The sequence below is a fragment of the Aphelocoma coerulescens genome, chromosome 4, assembly GCF_041296385.1.
Source record: "Aphelocoma coerulescens isolate FSJ_1873_10779 chromosome 4, UR_Acoe_1.0, whole genome shotgun sequence".
NCBI lineage: Eukaryota > Metazoa > Chordata > Aves > Passeriformes > Corvidae > Aphelocoma > Aphelocoma coerulescens.
In genome coordinates this window covers 56,767,971-56,790,086 of record NC_091017.1, presented here as the reverse complement: position 1 = coordinate 56,790,086, position 22,116 = coordinate 56,767,971, and the positions used below count along the sequence as shown (strand labels likewise).

The following is a 22,116-nucleotide window of genomic DNA, read 5'->3' as shown; positions in this document are numbered from 1 at the left end:
TTAGAGCAAAGGAGCCCAATACTCCTCTCTGACCCTGGCAATTTCAGATGTATGATGAAAGAATAATGAATCACAACAGGGACAAAATGATGAAGGTTATGTCTTTGTGCTTAATAACCTGTGAGGCCCTTTGCTTCCATGAATTTGTCTAGTTGCTTTACTAATTAGTCAATATTCTTGGTGCTTGTAACAGTCTTTCCAAATCTTGAGATAGATTATTGCCCAGTAAAATGCCTAGTCCTGCTAATTTTATTGGGAATTTTTTATGAACAAGACCATGCGTATTCAGCCAAAGAAGAGATCTCAAAAAACAGAAGTGAGAATATCTGTGGAGAAAGGATACCTAAAAGCAGATCTCCCTAAAAGAGTAACTTTATCCAAAACCATCATTGTAATGATCCATTTTTGTCTATTTGTGTATAGAAAGAGGTTAATTGTGAAGACCTAGGTATCTGAATGTCCTTGTTCCTGTAGAGGTATTAAAATGGAGCCATACTAGGAAATAAATAAGGAAATAACAGGGTTCAACAATCAAAGGAGCCTAAGATATGAGATCTGATCCAAAGGAGTCCAGTGTGTTATGCAGGACTCTAATCTAAGGGGTATTTTATTATCAAGAATTTTCCATCCCTAACTATGCCAACATGACACATCTGGAGGATCTTGCTTTACTGTCATAATTAACATAAATAATGTATGACCACTTTATAAGTGATTTTCTTGAAATTAAGGAGTTAATATTTTTATTTTTCCGTACCTACTGCTGTTTAATAAAGGCCACACAAATTCTAGAAAAGGAGATCAAAAGAAAAATATTTTCTTCCTTGATAATAGTCCTGGGGGCTACATTCATAGCCTGTACTGTTCTGGCAAGACAAAGTAGTAAGTTCTGAAGAAAATTTCTATTTTTCACCCTATAATATTTTTGATAGCTCAGATATCAGTGAGCAGTAAGTGTTGATCTTTTTAGGAGTGGTTGCTAGAAGATACTAGGAAAATTACAGAATCCCATTATTATTTGAGAATGGTCTTGTTTTACCTATATATGTATTCTGTTACATTTTAAAGTGATGAAGAATTACACAGTGTTCTTGAAACAAGTTACTGAAGCATTTCTGTTTGTGTGATCCCTAATTTGGTATATCGAAACACTAGCAAAATTTGGATCATGATTTTCTTTGAAATGCAAGTCATGTCCAACATAGGATTATAAAAAATTAAGCTATCTGTGGTGAGCAAAGTTAGTGCCATTGAGTTCCATGACGTGCCATCTAAAGCAGGTATGTGTGCGTGTTACAGAGGTCCAAGGGACCTTAGACAGCTATTTCATTTGTCATTTTATGTTGTGCAAATAACAGACTACAGGCTGCAAGGGACTTTAGATGTGTCCTCCTGCCTGAAGCAGGAGCAAATATACCTGTGCCATTCCAGATAGATTATCTCACTCTTCATGAGCAGTCTCCAAACCAGTTAAGAAAATACAGGGGAAAGCAGACTGTGCAGCACACTGCTGTGGTATGTCTTCCATAGCACTATGGTCATGCTTACAAGCAACATACAGACACAAAATAAGCTCATTAGTCAATAAAATGACCAAAAGTAAAAAATTTCTTGAAAATTTCCTTGTTTAGAATGAGTTTCAGTAGCTTTCAGTAACTGCTGTATGTAATTATTCACAAATTTCTCAAATCCAGTTTCTGCCTCCTCATCCTTTTACCATGTCAGGAACTCAATCTGAGCATCTGTACAAAAGACAGATAATATAAATAAATAAAGTCCCATAAGGATGATTTTACCATGGATGCATTATGTCCTGCAGAGGTCTGCTTGTTTCAGGTGAAGCTTTTCTGGAAATGAGGCATTTATGAAATGTCTCTAATGTTATGGCTCATGTTACAGCTTTTGCTTTGGTGGTTTATTTATGAATGGGAGGAGGAGACTCATTTACAGGATTTTTCTTATTTACATGGTGATTTGTTGGTCTGATTTGTTTAATGTCAGTCAATGAGTTAAGAATGCTTTTCAAAAGAGAACAGAAGACATGGAGAAGACACAGTTCATCATTTATTCCTCTCTTTTTTTAGAAAACAGAGATTTAAATGCAAATAATCTCTTTATACCCCGCCTGTTTTAATTAAAAATGTTCTTTTTTACACTTTCTATAATCAACCATGTATAATATTATATAATTCTATTAGGCAATTCCATTGCTGGTATATTGTTCCAATCTTAATGCCACAGTCAGCTCCTCACAGTCATTATGTAAATTCAAAATAGTTTCAAACAAAATCTCCAGTTCCAGATTCAGTTGTCTTTACCCATGTGTACGTGTGGCAGATAAAAGATTATTTTTTCTCTATTCTGTGGCCAAGGCACAAATACCTTTGTAAGCACTGAGAAAGACTGATAGTGTCTGGCAGTGCAAGAAATGGAAATAAAGTCAAGTCCACCCTTTCAGCTAGATTCTACACTGCCATTGAGAGCATAGCATCATAAAAGGTCTTTTTCCTCCTTTAAAGGTAATTATAACTCACTGGGTATATTATTGGAAAAATAAGAGTGAAGAGTTGGGGAGGATGGATAAAGTAATTTGAAATTGCTAATCTGAGAAATATTCTGTAGTTCAGTCACCAATTAATTAAGTTGGTATGCCAGTTCTGGAAGTTTTCTTTAAATATTATTTTCTGTATCATACTTGTATAAGGTGTTTGTGAGAAATTAAACTTACTTGTTTCAACTACATCATCTGCTTCTCAAATGAAGTGACTAAAACATGTGTTGGCCTTTTTCAATTGCGAACTCCTCAAGATTGTTAAAATGCAAATTTACTGTTACCTTTACATAATGTGGTTAGTAAGCAGAAGAAATTAGTAAAACCTAGAGCAAGAAAGCAATAGCTAGGAAAATCAAGGCATCAGAAAAATATTTGACCAATAAAAACAGGTACATTATAGAATTTATTAAAAATGGCCTTTTCAACTGGATTATATAATCTTCACTAAAAATAATGCTTAGATGAATCATTAGAATTGGGAGGGTAAGGAGAACAAGATCTGATAAATCGCTCTTCCTTTACATGTCAATCACTGTTTGCCTCTCAGACATTACATAATCCATCAAAACAAGCCAGCTTTGTAAATTATTTGGCCATGTTCAATGAGTTTCAGTGCAGACCCTACCTGGAATTCTTACTTTTAAAACTCTTGTACCACAGGTCCTGTAAGTGGGTGTTAATACCAAGGCTGAAATTGTCTGTCAGTATGTGAAGTAGTCCTTTAAAGAAATCAGTTGAGATTCTCTTCTTCAGGCAGGCTGTAGTTGAGTTTCTGGCATCCCTCCCTCATGGAGTCCCATTGTTCTGGGCTTAATGCCCTCTTGCAGCTGGTCTCCTTTGCTGGGGTTGTCATTTCATTTCTTCATCTTTGGTAACAGTTTCTACAGCAGCCATGAGCTATTCTGTGATCAGTGATGATCAGTGATGTTATTTAAACCTCTCCATTTAGCATCGAGAAAAAAATCTGTTGCAAAGAAAACTCCTACTATATTTTCATGCAAGCTTACTGCACTGGTAGCAACCAGCAATTCTTATTCTTGTGTGGGTGCTTCTGCACACCCAAAAGTGTCAGGTTCGAGACTTTTTCATCTTCTGGCATAAAAGTCTTCACATCTCTCACTTGAAGCCCATACAGTAGGCTGCATTTATCAGTCATGCTTTTCCAGTCGACCCAGCCAAGTTCACCAGTTTTGTAATGACCCAAACTGGGGCTGTATTGCACCAAACTTAACGAAGAATGCAAGCTGGATTGGAACTCTGTGACTTGTGCCCCTAAAGTAGAAAATTTAGATAAGGGAAGAGCAACTTTACTCAGGAGCCAACAGTGCTTGCAGAGCTCTTCCATTGTTTTGCAGTACTGCCAGATGCAAAGTTACATAGGAGTGTTTACTGGAATTTTTTCAGAATGAGGTGTATTTAATGGTCCTGTAACAGACTGTACTGTGAAATAAGTGTATGCTTTTATGAGACTGGCTTTCTTGTGGTTTGTTAGGACTCTGATCTGCTTTATGCTTTCTCAAAGCCTACAAGATACTACTTCATTCTCTTCAAGAACATGGACGAAGAGGAAGAATGTGACATCCTTTTGCTTTATTGACTGCCACAGCCTCATTACCTTAAGTGCCTTAGTAACACACCCTGATGGTTTTCTCTTTGGTTTAGTGATGTGAGAAAAAGAAGTAGCAAAGCTACTGCGGTACACACAACTTAATGGTTAAAAGCATTTTCCAGTGTTGTAAGCCTTTTTTGGGCTCTCTGGGAAATTCCATAATTTTTTGAAGTGTGAGTTGGCACCTCTCAATGAATCAGTGGGATTTTTGCCCATAACTTTGTTACTGCACTGGCCCTTACTTCTGTTCTCCGTTACTCATTTTTCCACAACTCATTCGGAACTCCTCCTTTAGATTTCACAAGAAGTTTTTCTTTCACATTAATTTTGATTATAGTAGCAAATTCTTGTCCTAACAGGCCTTGTTGTTTTCCAATGCTTATTTTAATAACCTTTGGTGTTCTGCAGAGAGAATTTTCAGACTTAATTTAGGTGTTTCTAAATGTGCTGTGTCTTCAGTTTCTCCTGTCACATCATTTAATTGTATGACAATAATGGTTTGCAAATTGTCATGTTTTCTGGAGCTTTTCCTAACTTGCTTGCTTTATTAAATGAAAGAATTAGACATTTTTTAATTCTTCCACTTGTGCAGTTTGCAGAGTGCAAAAGGCTCTCCCCCTCTAGAGATTCTGCCTTCAACCTGCGGTGTCGCTGAAGCTCCTGCTGTTTGTTGGCATTTGCATGCAGATGCGTTTGCGTTTCCATGGTTGCCACAAATCACAGTCAAGGGACACAAGGACACCTATGTACCCAAGGAGCAGTCTAGGAGCATTTGCAGGCTTGGGAAAGGATTCCAGGTCAACCTAGATTTTCTTGTTTTGTTTAAGAACATCTACATATAAGGGTGCTGTGTTCCCAAGGGGTAATGTGAGGTTAGTTAATCAGGACACGATATGAGATAAAATTCTCCTTCAGAGTCCTCATCCATACCATCACCACTAGACTGGCAAAAGAGTATGTACTGTTTATTTACTGGTTGATTTATTTATGGATTGAGAGATTTCATGTAGACTGTGGAAGTCAGTAAGGTATCAAAAGATACAGGCTTTCGATACGTGCCAAATGATAGAACTTCATTTAAAATCTTCTGAGATTAGCAGATCTTTCCATTAACTTCACCAATTTTTGGATCTGATTCCAAAATTTGTTTCATGTAAGCGTGCTGCACGCAGAGTAGAACTGTCAGAAACCAGTATTTGTTTCTGGGAAGACAATCATGTGAATAATGAAAATTTGAATCTTGATGTTTGGATATAGGAACCACTTTTCCCATCTGTTATATCAGTTTAATATTGATGTTTCCCCTAAATTCTGTATTTTAACATGGTTCTTGACTCCTCTGATTTTATTAGTCAACTCTTTTTGTTTTTAATTGTTTGGATGTTACTGTTAAGCCAATAGGTGGCACTGGTTAAGCATATTAGCAGTCACAATGCAGGGCATTCTATAAAATGACACTGAGAAGTCTGGCCATTATAATTTTTAAAACATAATTTTAAAAAATACATGTTGCATATGTTTACTCACTGTATATGTGTTTTTTTACATTTGACATCTTACTGAACTGACAACATGGAACATTTCAGAGAAAACTATGCCTCTTTTTAAATCAGGTATTGTTTGATTTGGGGCTAAAAAAGAAGAGGTAATTGCTGCAACTATAAGTTTTAGGCTTATTATTATGCCCTACATTATGAATCCTGCCTAGTTAGGTCATTTGTTTGTTTAAGTGTTCTGGTGTAGATCACAAATTTGTAGTCACATCCTGTCATTTCTTCCCACTTGAGAGACACATTTCAGAATTACTTACCATCTTAATGTTATTTTTCAATATTTATTCTGACTTTCATGACAAGCAGACATTCCTTTGGGCTGAAATGCTTAGTCCAATCTTGTATTTATGTTTTTTTAAAAACTGAGAAGGTTGAGTCACGTAGACTTTGTGCACGTCTCGTGAGAGAGCTCCAACCACCAGATGGAGTGAGGACATGCAGCTGTGTTACATCACAGTAATGTTGCAGTGTTTTCCTAATCAAAATTTATTTGGATGGTTAGTTAGTTGTGGGGTTTAGTTGAATTAATGAATGGTCTTCAGTCTGTCCAATTTCTCATTTGCCTTCCAGAGACCCAGTAGAGATCTGAAGGTTGGCATTGTTGTTTGGGGAAGGGACACTGGGAGAATTGATCCAGACCAGCCTGTTCCCATTCCCAGTCTACCTAATCTTGGGAAGCTTTGGATGCCTATTCTAATGATCTCTCCCCACAGAAACTCCAAGGGAAAAAATGACAAGTGTCCATGGAGTTCATTTTCTAGGATGGCAAGGGTACTAGGGAACTCAAGTTTTTTTTCTACCTCTCTTAACTGCTACATGATTCAAGCTCAATTATTGCTTGAAAAATGCTCTGATTCTGAGATGAAAGGCACTATAGAAATGCAAATTACTTATTATTATGGTATTATTTTCAGAGACAAGTTTTCCATAATATTTAGGAACATGTTACCTTCTGGTATTCGAAGTTTCTAGTAGCATGGGTAATACACAATGCTGTTGTGCCTTATCAGTAAAAAGGGTAGTTTAAAAGGAATAATTCAGTTGAACAGTCAAATGGGTCAAGAACATACTAGCATTAAGAGGCTTGACAGCCACTTCTTACTTGGCACTGCTGCTGAGTAATTTTTAACCTTAGATAATTAAAGTGCTGAAATTCTCACTGCAGCTACTAGACAATGGTTATAAAATACCCACATTTTTTTTAGTATTGCAATGCATTAAAAAATCCTGTGTCAACAATCTGTCATACCCTTCTATCAAATCTAAGCACTTAAAAACTTAAGAGAAAGCAAACAGCTGGATATCTTAGTGAACATGCATTCAGGACTAGATCAGAAGTTCACTGCTTATCCAGGGCTTCCATAGAGTCCAACATCATGTTAATACATGCAATGGTGTGAAATGTGCAGGAGACTATGGCAGCAGAGAGGTGGGCTGAAAGCCGTGAGGTGAAGACCTCCAGCAAGTGTCTCTCCTGACCACTGCAAAGCACGAGAACACCAAGAGTGCAGGGGATGATAAAGAAATTGTATCTTCCACACATACAAGGAGCTGCTCTTTCTTGGGTGACTGCGTGGAGATGAAACCTGTAGACAGCTCTGTGACCCCATATGACAGTCATTTCTGTGGTGCCTTAAACAGCTGCAAGAGCAGCTTTTTCTTTTTTTTTTTTTTCTTCTTTTTCTGCCTGGGTTCTTCCAGGTTCAGCTGCCTGCCTCAACTTGTTATGTCAGTCAGCAATTTTCCTGCTGGCTCCCTCAAGCTGGGTATTGCAACGTTCCTCTGTCAGTCAAAAAGTGGTAGGGCAAACACACTCCATGCTTAGGATTTTCCTCTGCTTGAGGGCCTTAGCTTGCATCATGCATGGATATGGTTACTCACAGGTTACTTTTCCATTAACAGATTGTCAACTTGAATGTGCTGCTCCTTTGATAGTGGTTGAGGGCTCACTGTCCCCGCACTGGCGCCTCCTTTGCAACACAGGATAGGCGAATGGGGCTGAGCAATCTCCTTGTTCAGCTGCATTGAGCCTTGACTGAGTAGAGTCATTGTGTGACTGCTGCCCATACACATGAAAACAGCCGTTCACATCACTGTACTCAGACCAGTACACCACCAGCAAGGAGATAAACTGTTTGGTCTTAGGACAGAAGAACTGCTGCTTGGGAGTGGGCAATTTCCATCAGGCTGACATGTTAACTCTTCCTGTTCACTTGCATCGACATTTTGAAATTTTCTTCGACAGGGCTGTGTTCCGTGACTTATATTTATCCCAGAGATCAGTGTTTGGCAACTCTTTGTAAATACACATCATCTGTTTACTAACACAACAATGAAAAATGTACTTGCTCTATTAAAATAAAATAAGTGACTTTAATAGCAGAACAGCTTGTGTTTGAAGGTCAGACTTTGGCATGGGAATAGTTCACACTAAGAAGCAGCACCTTGGCATATTCTAATGAAAACTGGCAGTGGTTTGACTGAGCTACAAGCCTTCAGAAATCACACTGCACACAAACAGTTGTGTTTATTGGACAGGAGAAAGGATGTAGATGGATATGTGACTAATTCAGTTCAGTCCTCAGGATTACCCTGGGGAGCATGAGGAGAAGGAGGCTGCACATTCTCAGTCAGTTCCAAGTGCGGGGGTGGGCAGGGCAGTGTGGTTGTGGAATGGCTTAGGAGGCAGCCATCTGCAAGAGATGGCTCTTGTATGGGAGATGTGCACTCAGCAAGTCACTGTCTTGTGCAAGACTTGGGGTTTGGGTTCATTTAAATAGTGGAGAAAAGTTTAGGGTTGGGGGGGGTTTTCTTTTATGTTTTATGAGATTTAGTTTTATTCCCAGTTTATTGTGAACTATTATTTGTATTTCTGTGTTTCAGAATTAACATCAAGAGGTGTAGAAAGCTCATCTCACAACTACTGTCTCATTTTGTCTGCTAAAAGAATGTAATTTAGTTAATCCGTTCATCTGCAGCAGCAGCCTGGAAGGCGGAATTTGCCTGTGTGACATTTTTGTTGTTAGGAACTGCCAGCTTCACAGATTTGCTGTCACTTTAAATCAAGTTAGATTATATTTAATTAAACCAGCTTATCTGCCATCCATACTAATTACCATAGCTCATTTTAACTATATACACTTCTGTTTCCTTAAATTTTCAAAACTTATTTCATTTACAGGAATTCTTTAATTAATATAAGCACCAGACTCAAATTCCAATTAGATAAACACATTCCATTAGATATGGAGGTAGGAATAAAAATACAGAATAGGTATGCTGAGTGTCTTATCCAGACCACAGTTCTAGTTGAAGAAATGTTTTATCTATTTCATTTTTAAGATATTACAAATGTAGAACTACTCCTGCAGTGTGTTGTTTCATTTTCTGAACAAGACTACACATGTTACGCTGCAGGGAACAGCACCATGTTCTAAAACTAGAGCCAGCGGGGTTCTGCGGTATAAATCCTATGGGCATAAACACAAAGTAGCAGAACTGTTTTATCTCTTGTAAACCTCAGACAAAATATTTCCCATTTGTCATATAATCATGTTTACTCTTAAATTCCGCTTTTTTCCAATACTTCCTTTTGTTGTTGTTGTTCCTGCAACTTAGACTTCTTTAGATCCCTCGTAAGAGTGCTCTCTCTGCTGTCACGCTTAATTAACTGCAAACAATAACTGTGTATTGTTGCTTCCTTAATAACCAAGCTGTAGTCATGATTGATTTTCATTTAAAAAGGCAAGTATCATTTTGTTTTGTCTCAGTAATTGAGCAGTAAGTTGGTTTTCAACAGAATTTATTCTACTTGATCATGAAGATATGATGCTCTGCATTTTCATAAACTTCCATGCCAAAATTAACCTGTGTTAAGGCAAAGAAAATAGAATAGTCTTCTATGACTGACTGATCTAAGGGTCTCAGTTACTGTGAAGTTAAAAAATGAAGCGTTTCAAATAAAGCAAACTATGCAGTTAGCTTTTATCACAAGGTACAGCAACACCATTGCTTTGGAGCCAAAATAATATTGCTGTGTTGGCACCATGGCACCCTCTGACTAATTAGCCTTGTTAGCTGTGTACTACATTCTGCAAGAAAAGGATGACTTAAACACTAAAGCATGAGAGAAAATTAATGACTGTGGATCCTGAGGAGGGAGAAACTCATCCATCCCTTTTATGTACTGACAGTGGCAGCTCTGAGCTGAGAGTGTAGGTTTTTTCACTCAATTCCTAAATATTTGTAGGATGTGTCTATATTCATCCAGATCTGCAAGTGAAGTAAATCTTTCAATCATCACTATCTAATACATTTTGACTCACATCATACTGGGGTCTTAGTGTGCATGAATTGGATTCCTTTTGAATGAAAAACTGGAAGATAACTCCAGGTGCTCACCAAATGCATTCCAAATGTTTGTGAGGGTTGAGCTCAATCTAAAGTAAAATGCCCTGAAAAACATACGGCATGGGCATTGGGTCCTTGGCACCAGCTATTTTACTCTACAGCTTTGCTCCCACTAGCCCAGCCAGGAGCAATTGTCCTCCCAGGTAGTGTACAAGCAGCCTGGATAACTAAGCCAAACCTGCAAGTTGTCCTGAGAGACAGGATCACTGCAGGTTGCAAGGGGTGCTCAGGTCAGGTCACTTGGGCTAACCTCCCTCCTGAAGTGCTGTCAGCAGAAACTTGGTCAACCATGAACTTGTCTGGTTGAGTCTTGAAGTGTTCCAAGGACAGTGGAGCTTCTTCTGGTGTCCAACCTGAACTTCCAAGCTGTAATATGTTATCGTTGTCTTTGTTGTACTCTCTGGCACAAAGAGCTTGTCTCCATCATCTTTGTAAATGCCTTAGAAGTAATTGTAGGCTGCAGTTGGGTCCCTCTTACACTCTTTGCTGGACTAAACATGCCCAGGTCCCTCTATCTCTCTGTGTAGGCCACATGCTTTTGGCCTCTATCTCAGTAGCCTCTCCAGTTTCCTCCCTCTCCTCCTGATTTGGGGTTTCCAGAGCTGGGCATAGCAGTCTTGGTGCAGCCTCTTTAGTGTCAGGGAGAGGAGCGTAATAACTGCACGAGAGAAAGTGAGGCTGCACTCCTCCAAATGTGCCCAGAGCAGGGTCTCTTATTGTCAGTGTTCAAACTGGATATATAAAAACTCTGCACTTTAGATTTAAGGTCTCACCTTGCGTGGTGTGTGGACAGTCAAATGGAAAGCTTGTGATGAAGCAAGGACTTTAATGCTTCTTGGACCATTGACAGAACATGTAAGCATAGTTAGTATGTTTTAAAACATTAAAGCATAAATACATACTATTACATTATTGGACTTAGGATGTTTTCTGAAAGCTACTATGTCTCTGACTTTTTTCCACATCAAAAGTTTGTGAAGGAAAAATTGTGGTAATTCAGATAAATTGGATTAAACCTGACTGTACTTTTGAGCCTTTTGGTGTGGACTTTTTTACCTTTTTTACCTTTTTTACCTTTTTTATTTCATGAGAAATAATTCTCTGGATGTTTCTGGATTGCTTTCTCTTCATGAAAATAAGTGGTAATTATACTACACTTTTGTGTAATATTCCAAATATATACTTAAATAGTAAGAAGGATATTATTAGTTTGGTGTAATAAGTTAAATTACAGATTTCACACTTTCCTAGAATTTTTTAAATAAAAACATTATAAATCTGTGACTATGATTCTATGAAAAGACATCTGACTCAGATAAATCAGCTGTGGCTCTGATTGTGGCTCTAAAGCATTGTTTGATTTGCATATATTTCTCTTATTTGCAACAATATGGGAAATGTCAGATCAGTTGCAATCTATTTTTGTTTCAGTGAAGTTACACAAATAATGTGTACCCTGCACTAGATGTTCTCCACCATTCATAAGTTAACACTTCATTTTTCATCATATGGCACTCAGAGCTAGTGGTTTACAACAGTTATGTTCTATTTTTGAAAATAACTTAGCAACAGTGCTACCTCTGTGTGGTCTCAACTCAGTTACAATATAGCAAAATCCATCACATATCATAGTCTTGTGAAATAGAATTTATTATCTACAAAAGATTTCACTACTAACCGAATTTACTGCATATTTGACCATATGTGCAAGTGGTATGTTTTATATGAATGTGTTCAGATTAACTTGGACATACTGAACTTAATAATAATTTTGGTTTCATTGCCATGTTGTACTTCATTATCAAAACGTCATTTTGCATGGTAAGAATAACATGATATCAGCACTGAGCATTTAGTATTATAGGAGGAACCACCTGGGCAAAAGATAAATAATGCTATTAATGATAAATAATGCTTTTAGGATACTATTAGATGGTGAATAAAGTGATAGCATTTGAGACAATGTTATTAGTTCATGTTGTTGATTTATTTCTAAGTATTGAGATCTCTTTCATCTTTGGTATATCTCTTTGTTCCATGGTGTTTCTTATTTGTAAAATTCAGCTTTTTGGAAACTAAATGGAAGTCAAAATAATACAGAAATTCTGACTGGTGAATTACAAAATGAATTCAGCTGCAGTGAATTGTAATATGCTGCAACATTAAGATGCGTATGAAGCATAATTTTGCCACATACCAACACATTTACGTGATTTTACATGTATTGTTACACATGCAAACACTTCCATGTGTTTGTACAACATACAATTTGGGGACTAGATCCCAGCACTTGATTTTCATTAGTGCTCTGTGTGTGTTAAGGGCTCATTTTTAGTGAAAAATCTGTATCCCTGACTAAAAGAAGGGTTTATATAAATATTAATAGCATCTTTTTCCACAATGCAGATACAATAGCAGAAAGGAGGGCCCTAAGAGAACATGTGTATCCTAAGCTGAGAGAATTCTGCAGAGAAAACTATGGCTTGGAATTTCAGGTAGGTTTCATTGTGTTGAATCTTGCATTACTTTATCTTGATATTAACTCTTTTTAGAACAGATAACATTTTTAAATATCATTGGCAAAATAGAAAATTACAAAAACTTTGTTTCACAGAATCACACGCAGAATTGTTGGGGTTTGAAGGAACCACTGGAGGTCATCTAGTCCATTCCCTGCTAAAGCAGGTTCACCTGGAGCAGGTTGCACAGGATTGCATCCAAATGGGTTTCAAATATCTCCAGAGAGGACTCCACACCCTCTCTGGCCAATTTTTTCCAGTGCACTGTCACCCTCACAGTAAAGAAGTTCCTCATATTTAGGTGTAACTTGCTGTGCATCAGTTTCTGCCCATTGCCTCTTGTCCTATTGCTTGGCACCACCAAGAAGAGCCTGGCTCCTTCCTCCTGACATGCACCTTTAGGTTATTTGTATGCTTGGATAAAATCCCTTCTCATTTGTGTCTTCTCCAGGCTAAACAGGCCTAGCTCTCTTAGCCTTTGATGTACTTAAATTATTTTACAAGCAGATTTGAGGTAGATTCTGAATGGATGAAAAAACACCACCTCTATTTTAGATATTCAAAGTACATAAGAAGAAATAATGTTACATCTAATATACTGTGTTGTGCTTCTTGAAACCATACTTAAGTTCCACTGTAATGTGGAAAGTAATTTAACCAGGTGAATACCAAAACTGATTACCAGAATGAATTGAACATGGAACATATTTATTGTGATTCTATGCTATGGAATTTGCTTCCTTTAACGTCAACTGTAGCATTCCTATTGCTTCAGTAAGTTCATGTTTTCCTTTGTCTTATGAGAGACATAGACCCATGCACATCTTTGGCAAGAGCCAACTGGTAGTAAAGACAGTTGTATTTGATTTAAAACGTGTTTGGCATCACTGTAAAGTCACTGGTACTTTAAGTCAGGTATATCCTAATTCACAGTCCCTTACATGTCAGCAGGCCTGGAAGAGACCGTTTCTCTGCTAAGAGAAACAAATACAGCTTGTGATGTTGTAAAAATGTTGTTCAGTTTTCCAAAAATTCTGGCTCTGCATCCACAAGCTTTCCTCACATACTTATTGACCCCGAAAACTCATCTCTCCAGAGTGTAGCTTAGTTGGAAACAGCTAATGCCTTTTATGCAACATCCTGTTCCTCCCAGTGTATTATTCTTGATGCACATGCAGCTGGTTTTTAATCAAAATAACAAGTTCTTAAATTAGGATATTTGGTTTTAATTCCCTGAGTCACAGTGGAGTTGCTGAATCTGCATGGTGGTAAATTCCAGTGATTTTTGATTATGGCTATGAAAGAATTTCATCTGAAGGTCCTAGCTCATCAGCTGGCTGGGAAGTCCCAGCTGCAGTGATACATGAAAGGAATAGGAAAAGAGATTTAAATAATATTTTTCTTTTATTACTACCATGTGATATTCATGGAAAATATCAATCCCTTATTTCTGTAATCTTTGAGGAGACATCTTGGTGAGGGAAGTGTCTCTTCCAAGTAGATCATAATCCACTGAATTCTTTGTGAGAGGAAACATTTCTTTTTTCAAACAGATTGTAATGCAGTCTCCAGGGAAGGAATAATTAAGTGTACTCTAGTTGATATTCATGGAAGCAAATTATTTTATTATATAGTTTCAACACCAGGAGCATCTTCAAGTGATAGAGGTCTGAGAGACAGCTCTACTGACACAGTTCAGAAAACTGCTAGAAAGCTATCACATTTCTGTGGAAGCAAAGTAGGAAAATGTACAAAAATAATCAAGGAAAAGTAGTCTTTTGAAAGACACTCTGCGGTAGACTTTAGCAAAACATTTTTTTTTTCTATTCCATACACTAAATTTCTTAGGTTAGTAGGCCAAATCAAGACTACAGTTTTTAGTGCAGTGGTGTGAATAAAGTATTATGTACTTTTCAGATACAGGGATAAATTTATATTTCTGTGTACAGAGCAGAACACATAACTTTTCATCCTGATGTGTAATCTTCTACTGACCAAACAAGAACTACTTTGCATGTGACTACTACAAATGTACTATTCAGGACACCCTCTACCTAATAAATCATGACCCAAATGAAATGCATTTGAGTCCATGCATTACTCCAACTTTCACTGAGTCACCTGGCTGCACTCAAAATCGTTTCAGTTGTTGCAAAGCATGAGATCTGTCAGGTGTCATCAGTTTGGTGGGAGCTGTTACTGAACATAATCACCATATGAGGGGAAGCAGAACTGACTATATTCAATCACACTATGAATGTCTTTGCTTGATGGATTTCTTTTTCATTGTATCAGAAAATATTTCAGAAAAAGACATGTATTGACAAAGACTGAAAGCAAGTAAGCTGGGGAAAAGACTTTCAGAGCATAGGGTGGTTTTGACCTGAAATACAGTACTTTTACCAGGGAGGATGGAGAGGTTAAAGAAAGTAGTTGTAATTGAAAATTTTGGAAGATAACTAAACATAATTAATTAGCAGCATACGCTTTTCTTCTTCAGAACAACGAACCATTTAAAATCATTTTCAACAGGATATATACGCTAAAAAGAAAGTGGAATTTTGCATGAATGAAATTTTTAGTTCTTTCCTTAAGCTCTTGGAAGTGATAAAAATAAAATAATTCTATCTCTAAGAAAAATCTGTGAAACTGTAAGATTGGTAGGACAAAAGCTGAAGTAAGCAAAAGGAAGCACTGAATTATGAATGAAAAGTCTCTTTTTATGTGACTAGTGTGGAACTGAACTAGACCAGTGACAGCCCACTGCGTGTAAGGAGCTCTTGCAGAAGGCACTAGTTGTCATACGACCTTGGAAGGTTTACTTAAAGTTTGAGTGGGTGTTTGTCACACATTTTTCCAAGTATAAGTAAAAACATGCTTCAAAATCAGATATAGCTGTCTCCTTGTTCCATTTCTTAATTTTGTAAATCCTATTTATTTTAGTTAGCATAATGAGCAACTGATGAGACCTTATTTTGAAATTCTTGGTGTCCTCAGAGGTTTGATGGGTAAAATATTTACTCTTGCAGTACAAAATTGTAACGTGTTAAGATACTATGCACCAAAACTGTTACCCCATAAAATAACAAACAGCCACTGAGCCCCTACAATTATCTGGGGGGTTTCCTCTTCACATTTACAGAATTAATGTGATTTCTGAACAGTTAATTAAAATAAAAATTGCTTTCATGTTTCTGAAGAACCTGAGCAGCACAATAAATTAATTCAACAAGTAATTGAAATATTTCTTACTGTATGCTAAGATCTGTATCTGAAGGATTTTATAATGAGAATATTTAAGCTTTGTCATACATCATGCAAGTAATCAGACAGATTAATACAATGTGAAGTTCAATAAAAAAGTTGTATTAATAAATAATAGAAAGTAGAGAGGAAGAAGGGAACAAATATTTTCCTGAGACTAAAAGAGAAAGGACAACAAAGAAATCAGTGCAAGTGAGGGAGATGGGGAGGCTATTTGAAACGCAGTTTTGAACAGCAGAAAATGCAGGTTTCAGCAAAATTTTGCTTTGTTTGAATCCCAAACTTTTAAGGCAGAAATAATCAATGAGACTGTTGGTATTGAAATCGCACAAGGCATAAATAGCTCTAGGATTTGGTCTTAAGCCTTGGTATTGGTATGAGAAATTTTCCAAGAAGATTAACCAGCTCTAAACTGCTGAAGTTTAGTTTTACATCAACTCATTATTAATTCTTATATTAAGTCTTCAAGCTCATTTTATAATCTGTTTAGACAACAGCTAATTTTATGATTCTGTTTCTTGCAGAGTGCTTCCACAGTACAAACAACATTACAATAAACAATTTTGTAATATATTCATGTAATAATACAATTTTGATTGGTTTTTTTAACTGTCCATTTGAACTTCTTTTTGTTAAAGTTACATACAAGATGTTAAGAATCAGTAGTAACTTAAAGGAGAGGGCAGTAGCTTGTACCATGAGTTTTGTTCCAAAAGTAATTCAGGCATATGATCTCTATCTTTTTAAACTCGATTTCCCACAGTAAGAATTGGGCCTTTTAGTTAAAATGTGTGGTGAAATCACACTCAATCATTTAATTTTTCATATAGGTTTAACATGAATGGTTTCTTCCAGGAGTTTGTTTGCAACTAATTAGGGTCACAAAACTGAGTCTGTAGCTACATATGAAAGGCTGGACAGCAAGCTCTCTGCCACTGCATATCTGTACAATCTCTGCTTCCAAAGTACAAAGAGCAGCTAACAAAGGAAGTATGATAATGGAGAACCATTCCTATTCTTTCTTTTGAGCTGTGTGCACAGGATGAGTTTATATCCTGTGGATACTAGTCACACAGGGTGTCAAACCATGGTCTTGACTGTGATCCACAGTGAGATTCCCATTAATTTTCATGGAAACAGGATTTTTTCAATGCTTTTGTCATTATTCTTACCTATTCCTATAAGCAATTTAGTAGCAAATAAAAGACTACATCAAATCAAGAGCTTGTCATGCTAATCTCCCTATGACTATGAAATGAGAGATTGTCCCAGGAGGGGACTATCTGGGAGGGAAAGTAAGAGGCTGGAATTCTCATTTATATGAGGAAACCCTGCCAGTCTGTGTAAGGACTGGATGTAGACCTCATTGCTTTCTACCACACTGAAAAGCAAAGCTTAGTGCACAGGATGTTGGCAAAGCTAATTTTTAATTTGATTGGTAGAAAGGGCATATGGTAAGTAACTATGTTGCATGCTGTTTTCCAGGTCATAGACTTATACTGGGGAGTTGAAGCAGATGAATGGGACAGTCCTGAGCTGCAAAAGACTCGTATGAAGCTGCTGGAAGATTGCTTGAAAAGTTCTGCAGGTCCATGTTTTGTTGTGGGTATAAAAATAATGTTTTACTTTATAAGAAAAATATAATGTTATCTATCCTAACGTGCACGATTCAGTAACAAATGCGTGGTTTCTTCTTTCTAACATATTTTATGTTCATTGCTGTGCATTTGCTATGCAAATATTTCCCTATGTGGCTCCGTAGACTAACAGTGATTACTCAGTATTAGTGGAGAGGAAAGAAGGATCTTTTATGATCAGTCCTCGTAACAAGATGGGTATGATTGTACTACTATCACAACAGAATTATTGACAACTTGTTTAAGGAGGCCACAGTTAATTAATTCTTGGCACTTCTCACACATGCATTTTCAGCTGTCCTAGAAAGACTTACAAAAAAACAGCAGCAAAGAAGAACTCTCTGGTCTGACCAGCATTTGCTGTTTCGTGTCATAAACCCAGGACAATTTAGGATGCCAGGTATTAGAGAATGAAAAGACTGGAGTTGAGTGACAACCTGAGGAGGCTCTGAGTCTGTGATATACTGAAATACAACTGATTGTTCTCTCCATGGTCACTTGCTAGGCTTCAATGCAAAACAGTCTTAAGACCATGCCTTCACTACCCCAAATTTTCTTTTCTATATTTGCCAAGAAAATAATTTATAAAAAGTACAAAGTTTTTCTCCTTTGTACCTAAACATCACTAACTAAGTCAAGTCTAATTCTTAGACTTGTCATAATAAGACAGAGAAAAAACTTAAGTCCTTGATTATTTTCTTAAGGGAAGAATGTTAAAGATTTAGTGAACTGAAACCACAGAATCCGGTGGGATGGAAGGGATGCAAAATGCTGGCTGCTGTGGAAGCTGGAGATAACATCTCTCCATGCCAAAGATTAGACAAAGAGCAACCTGTAGTATGTGTCATTCTGTACTTCTGTCACACCCTTACAACAATCCCTCTGGCTCTTACTCATTCACCTGTTTTCCTCACTTTGTTACTTAGCTTCAGAGCCCTGGAGAACAGAGACTTGACCATAAGAACCCAGCGTTTGGAGTACAGAGTCTGGGCTGGGTTTGATGCTGTCATGACACCGTTTTTCACAAGCACACACTGGCCCAGATCTCTAGAGAGTTTGGGTAGCTTTCATCTTGTGTGACTATATTTAGTTTTGTGGGTTTATTTTTCTACTTTCTATCTTCCCTTTGATGAAAAAACCAGAGCTGGAACAGAAAGGCATGGAGTCTTTCATGTAGCAACACCCAGTGTCCTTAGACATCAATGTTGTAAAATCTCTGATAGTGAAAGAAACCTTGTCATGTACTATTGCTGCATATTTTAGCAGCTCAGAATCTTGAAGCTTTTAAGAACTGCCTGCCTGATACTGTTACTAAGGAAATCAAGCCAAATCAGAATTTTTAAACAGAACAAAACAGTTAGTGAAGAGGTTGCAATGAGCCAATGATTTCAATATTTATTTCAGGTTTTCCAAGGATGGGCCAAAGTAGTAGCTCTCCCAATGACTAGACTGGCAAAACCACAGAAATCTGTTTATGCACATTTGTTCTTTGCTCTGCTGTACCATAGTGAGATGGGGCTTATTTCATTTACAACAAAAATTGAAGATGATTCTACTCCAACAAGCATAATTAGTTTTAATTTATAGTAACATAATGAAAAATTGACTTTGGCACTGCAGGCTTTGGGCAACTTGCCATTTCTTGAGGAAGTTCTATAAAATGTGCCGCTTCTTTTCAGCTGGTGGGTTGGGGTTTCTTTTGTATTTATCAATTACCACTTTGAATTAAGACACAGATCTGGGATTAAATGGAACTATTCAGAAGTAGCTACTTGATATGGATTGATTTTAAAAAGTGTTTCTTTATGGCACTTTGTGCCTGCATTGTGATATTGGATGGAGAGAAAATGAAATTTGGTCCTTAAATTAGTGCAGTGAATAAGCTGGAAGTCCCAAACTTTTCTCCAAATATGAAACAACAAAATCCAAATTAGCACATATTCATAAGCACAAGGAGGAGACAGTTCTGAAAAAAATGCGGAACTAATTTCCTGTAAACACTGACTTTGGGAATGTGCAGTTCTTCTCTTATCTGCTGCCTGACCTCTATTAACACTTGATTCAGTTAAGGGAGAGGGAAGTTGTTTGGGTTTTGGTTAGGTTGGGGTTTTTGTTTGGGTTTTTTTTCTGCTGTATAAAATCAGTGCCTATTATACTATCATTTAAGTCATTTAAATACTCAAAGCTTTTACTGTAGGTAAATACGTACCATGCTATTTTTGATCTACAGAATAATTTATGAAGACTCATTTATGAGGGGAAAATACTTTTCATACAAATTTTATGCAGAAATCTTGTCTTTGAAATCTACTTGGGAAGATTGAAATCCAGTATATTTATAATTGTTAACCGCTTAAACTCTATATTGCACATCAATACCAAAGAAAAAAATGCATTCACTGTATCACTGGAACCTTTACATTTACATACATCCTGCAAGTCATAACACATAGGTGCTCTTTCACCTGCATACCACCACACAGTCTCTGCCTGAACTGCTGTCCTTACATGACTGTGTCCTGAAAGATCGTAAAATGAAAAAGAGAAATGGAAATTAAATGTGAGTCTGTTACCTGTAAAGGTTCACTCAATTAATGCTTGGGATTGTACAAACCTTAGAGGTTATCTCCACCTATCATTGAAAACCTCTGAACCAAAGAACAGTAAAAACATTCTCTACCTCCTCTGAACAGCAATTGTAATTTACATTAGCTCTCTCAAATTACTGGCAGCTTGTTCTTAATTAGAACCTGTTAATGGTATCCATAACCAGTTACCTGTTGCTGCCTGCTCGAAGGAGCTGCCCTTCCCCCGCCCCGGGACCTGCCGGGGCAAGCCAGGACCTGCCATGTGCTCTGAATCCCCTTTGTTCCAAGCGCGGGTAGAACCGAAAGGAGCTCAGACTCTGGAGCAGTGTCTGACTGGCCGGACACCCCGGGTCCGCCCCCAGCTCTCCCCTTTCCCTTCCCCCGAATAAAAGAAAGAGCACGGAGTGCGCCCGCCCCTTTTGGCTCTGCTACCCCGTTCTGCGAACAGCTTCTGTCTGTCTCTGTCTCGGACCGAGAGAAATCTACTAGCACGATTAAAAAGCCTAGAGCGAGGGCTATATTTCTACCTCTTTGCTTCTGCTCTTGATATTAGCTTTGCAGCTACCACTTGCCGCTTTTGGAGCTACTGGAGTGCTAGATCGCCCATGCAGTCTCTCTAGGCAGCTCGGGGTTTTCTAAGGCGCTGAGCCTGGCCGGCTAAGTGTGCTGTGAGTATATTCACAGTTACCCTCCTTGTTTGCTGATGGAGAACAGGGCTGACCCTGTGAAGATGGCCGCTTAGAAATATGAGAAACACCAAACGTTTTGAACTGGGTCTCACCATGTCCTCAAGAGTTGCCACATCTAAACAAATGTAACCTTACATCATCATCATCCCTTGTGTTTTCACTGGTCTGCTGAGGTACCCCACAGAATATTTCTGACGCTCCTCTCTCCGCAGACCTACTGGGGATGTGGAAAAGCTCTTTTCTCCACTTCCAGTCCAGGGCAAGGGCAGGAGGTAGCGACTGACAGGCCTGAATTCAGGAGCAACGGATGCATCCCGTCCTGGACAGTCCCTAGGGAAGCATAAAATTCTTTCAACTTTCATAGACCTAAAGAACCTAGCATTATAAATTTGGAATTCCAGTAGGATTTTAAAAGAATATTAACAATTTACAACATTTGGCATGTCCTTAAATCACACTGAAATTGAAGAGGAAATATGATAAATTATGGAGTGGAATGTTTCTAGTGTTTGTATCTTCTATCTGTGTTCCTCAGTATAATGCATACTTTAATCGTTCCATGAAGTATATTGCTGCACTGTCTCTGAATAGTACAAATGGTTGATAATTAATGTTGAGTGCATTCCAGCTCGGAGAAAATTCCAAATTATATTATTCCTGCTCTGCTGGATCTCCTCAACTCCAGTTTCAGTTCTGGTGTTACTTTAAGGTTTAGTCTTAATGTGAAAACTAAATACACAGGTTATGGAATGCCTGAGTTATAGCTTTCTTTTGCTTTCATAGGAAAATCACCACACACTTTAAATTAGGGAGGCAAAAGTCAGTCAAATGTGTCTATCCTAAAACATCCAGTTCAGGGGGAATGCTAAGTACCCAGTGCTTTTAGGGAATTCAACAGAAGTTATCTGTGCTTGGGCATTTCAATATTTAATTTTCCTCAAGGATACATCTCTATTTATAGTTTTTAAGTGAATGAAGAGAAATACCTGGAGCCAGACATGGCACAACAGTCCACCTCTTCCAGTAAAGTATATTCCAAGAAAGAAATATCAAATTATTAATTTTCTTCTCACTCTGCATCTGATTTAAAACCCATACAAATAAGAACTCCCTCTAATATAAGTGGCTTTGGGGTCATATCAGGAATGGCTCCACAGGACTTTGTGGCATTGATCTGGAGTAAAGTATACGTCTGCAGACATTAATTCTGTTTTAGATGGACTTGGCCAACAAGAAAGATTCTTCTGTAAATATCAAAGTAGATCTTTGTATATTTTGAAACCCTTCAAAATA

At 37.6% G+C, this 22,116-nt stretch overlaps 1 protein-coding gene across 1 annotated transcript in view; it reads left to right on the top strand.

Annotated features, from left to right (window-relative positions):
- The window catches only part of NWD2 (NACHT and WD repeat domain containing 2), a 53,792-nt gene that overhangs the window by 8,443 nt on the left and 23,233 nt on the right, over window positions 1-22,116 (top strand). Inside the window, exons 2-3 of the mRNA XM_069012191.1 lie at window positions 12,533-12,621; window positions 17,395-17,511. Coding sequence (XP_068868292.1) covers window positions 12,533-12,621; window positions 17,395-17,511 — 206 coding nt within the window. The remainder of the gene's footprint in view (window positions 1-12,532; window positions 12,622-17,394; window positions 17,512-22,116) is intronic.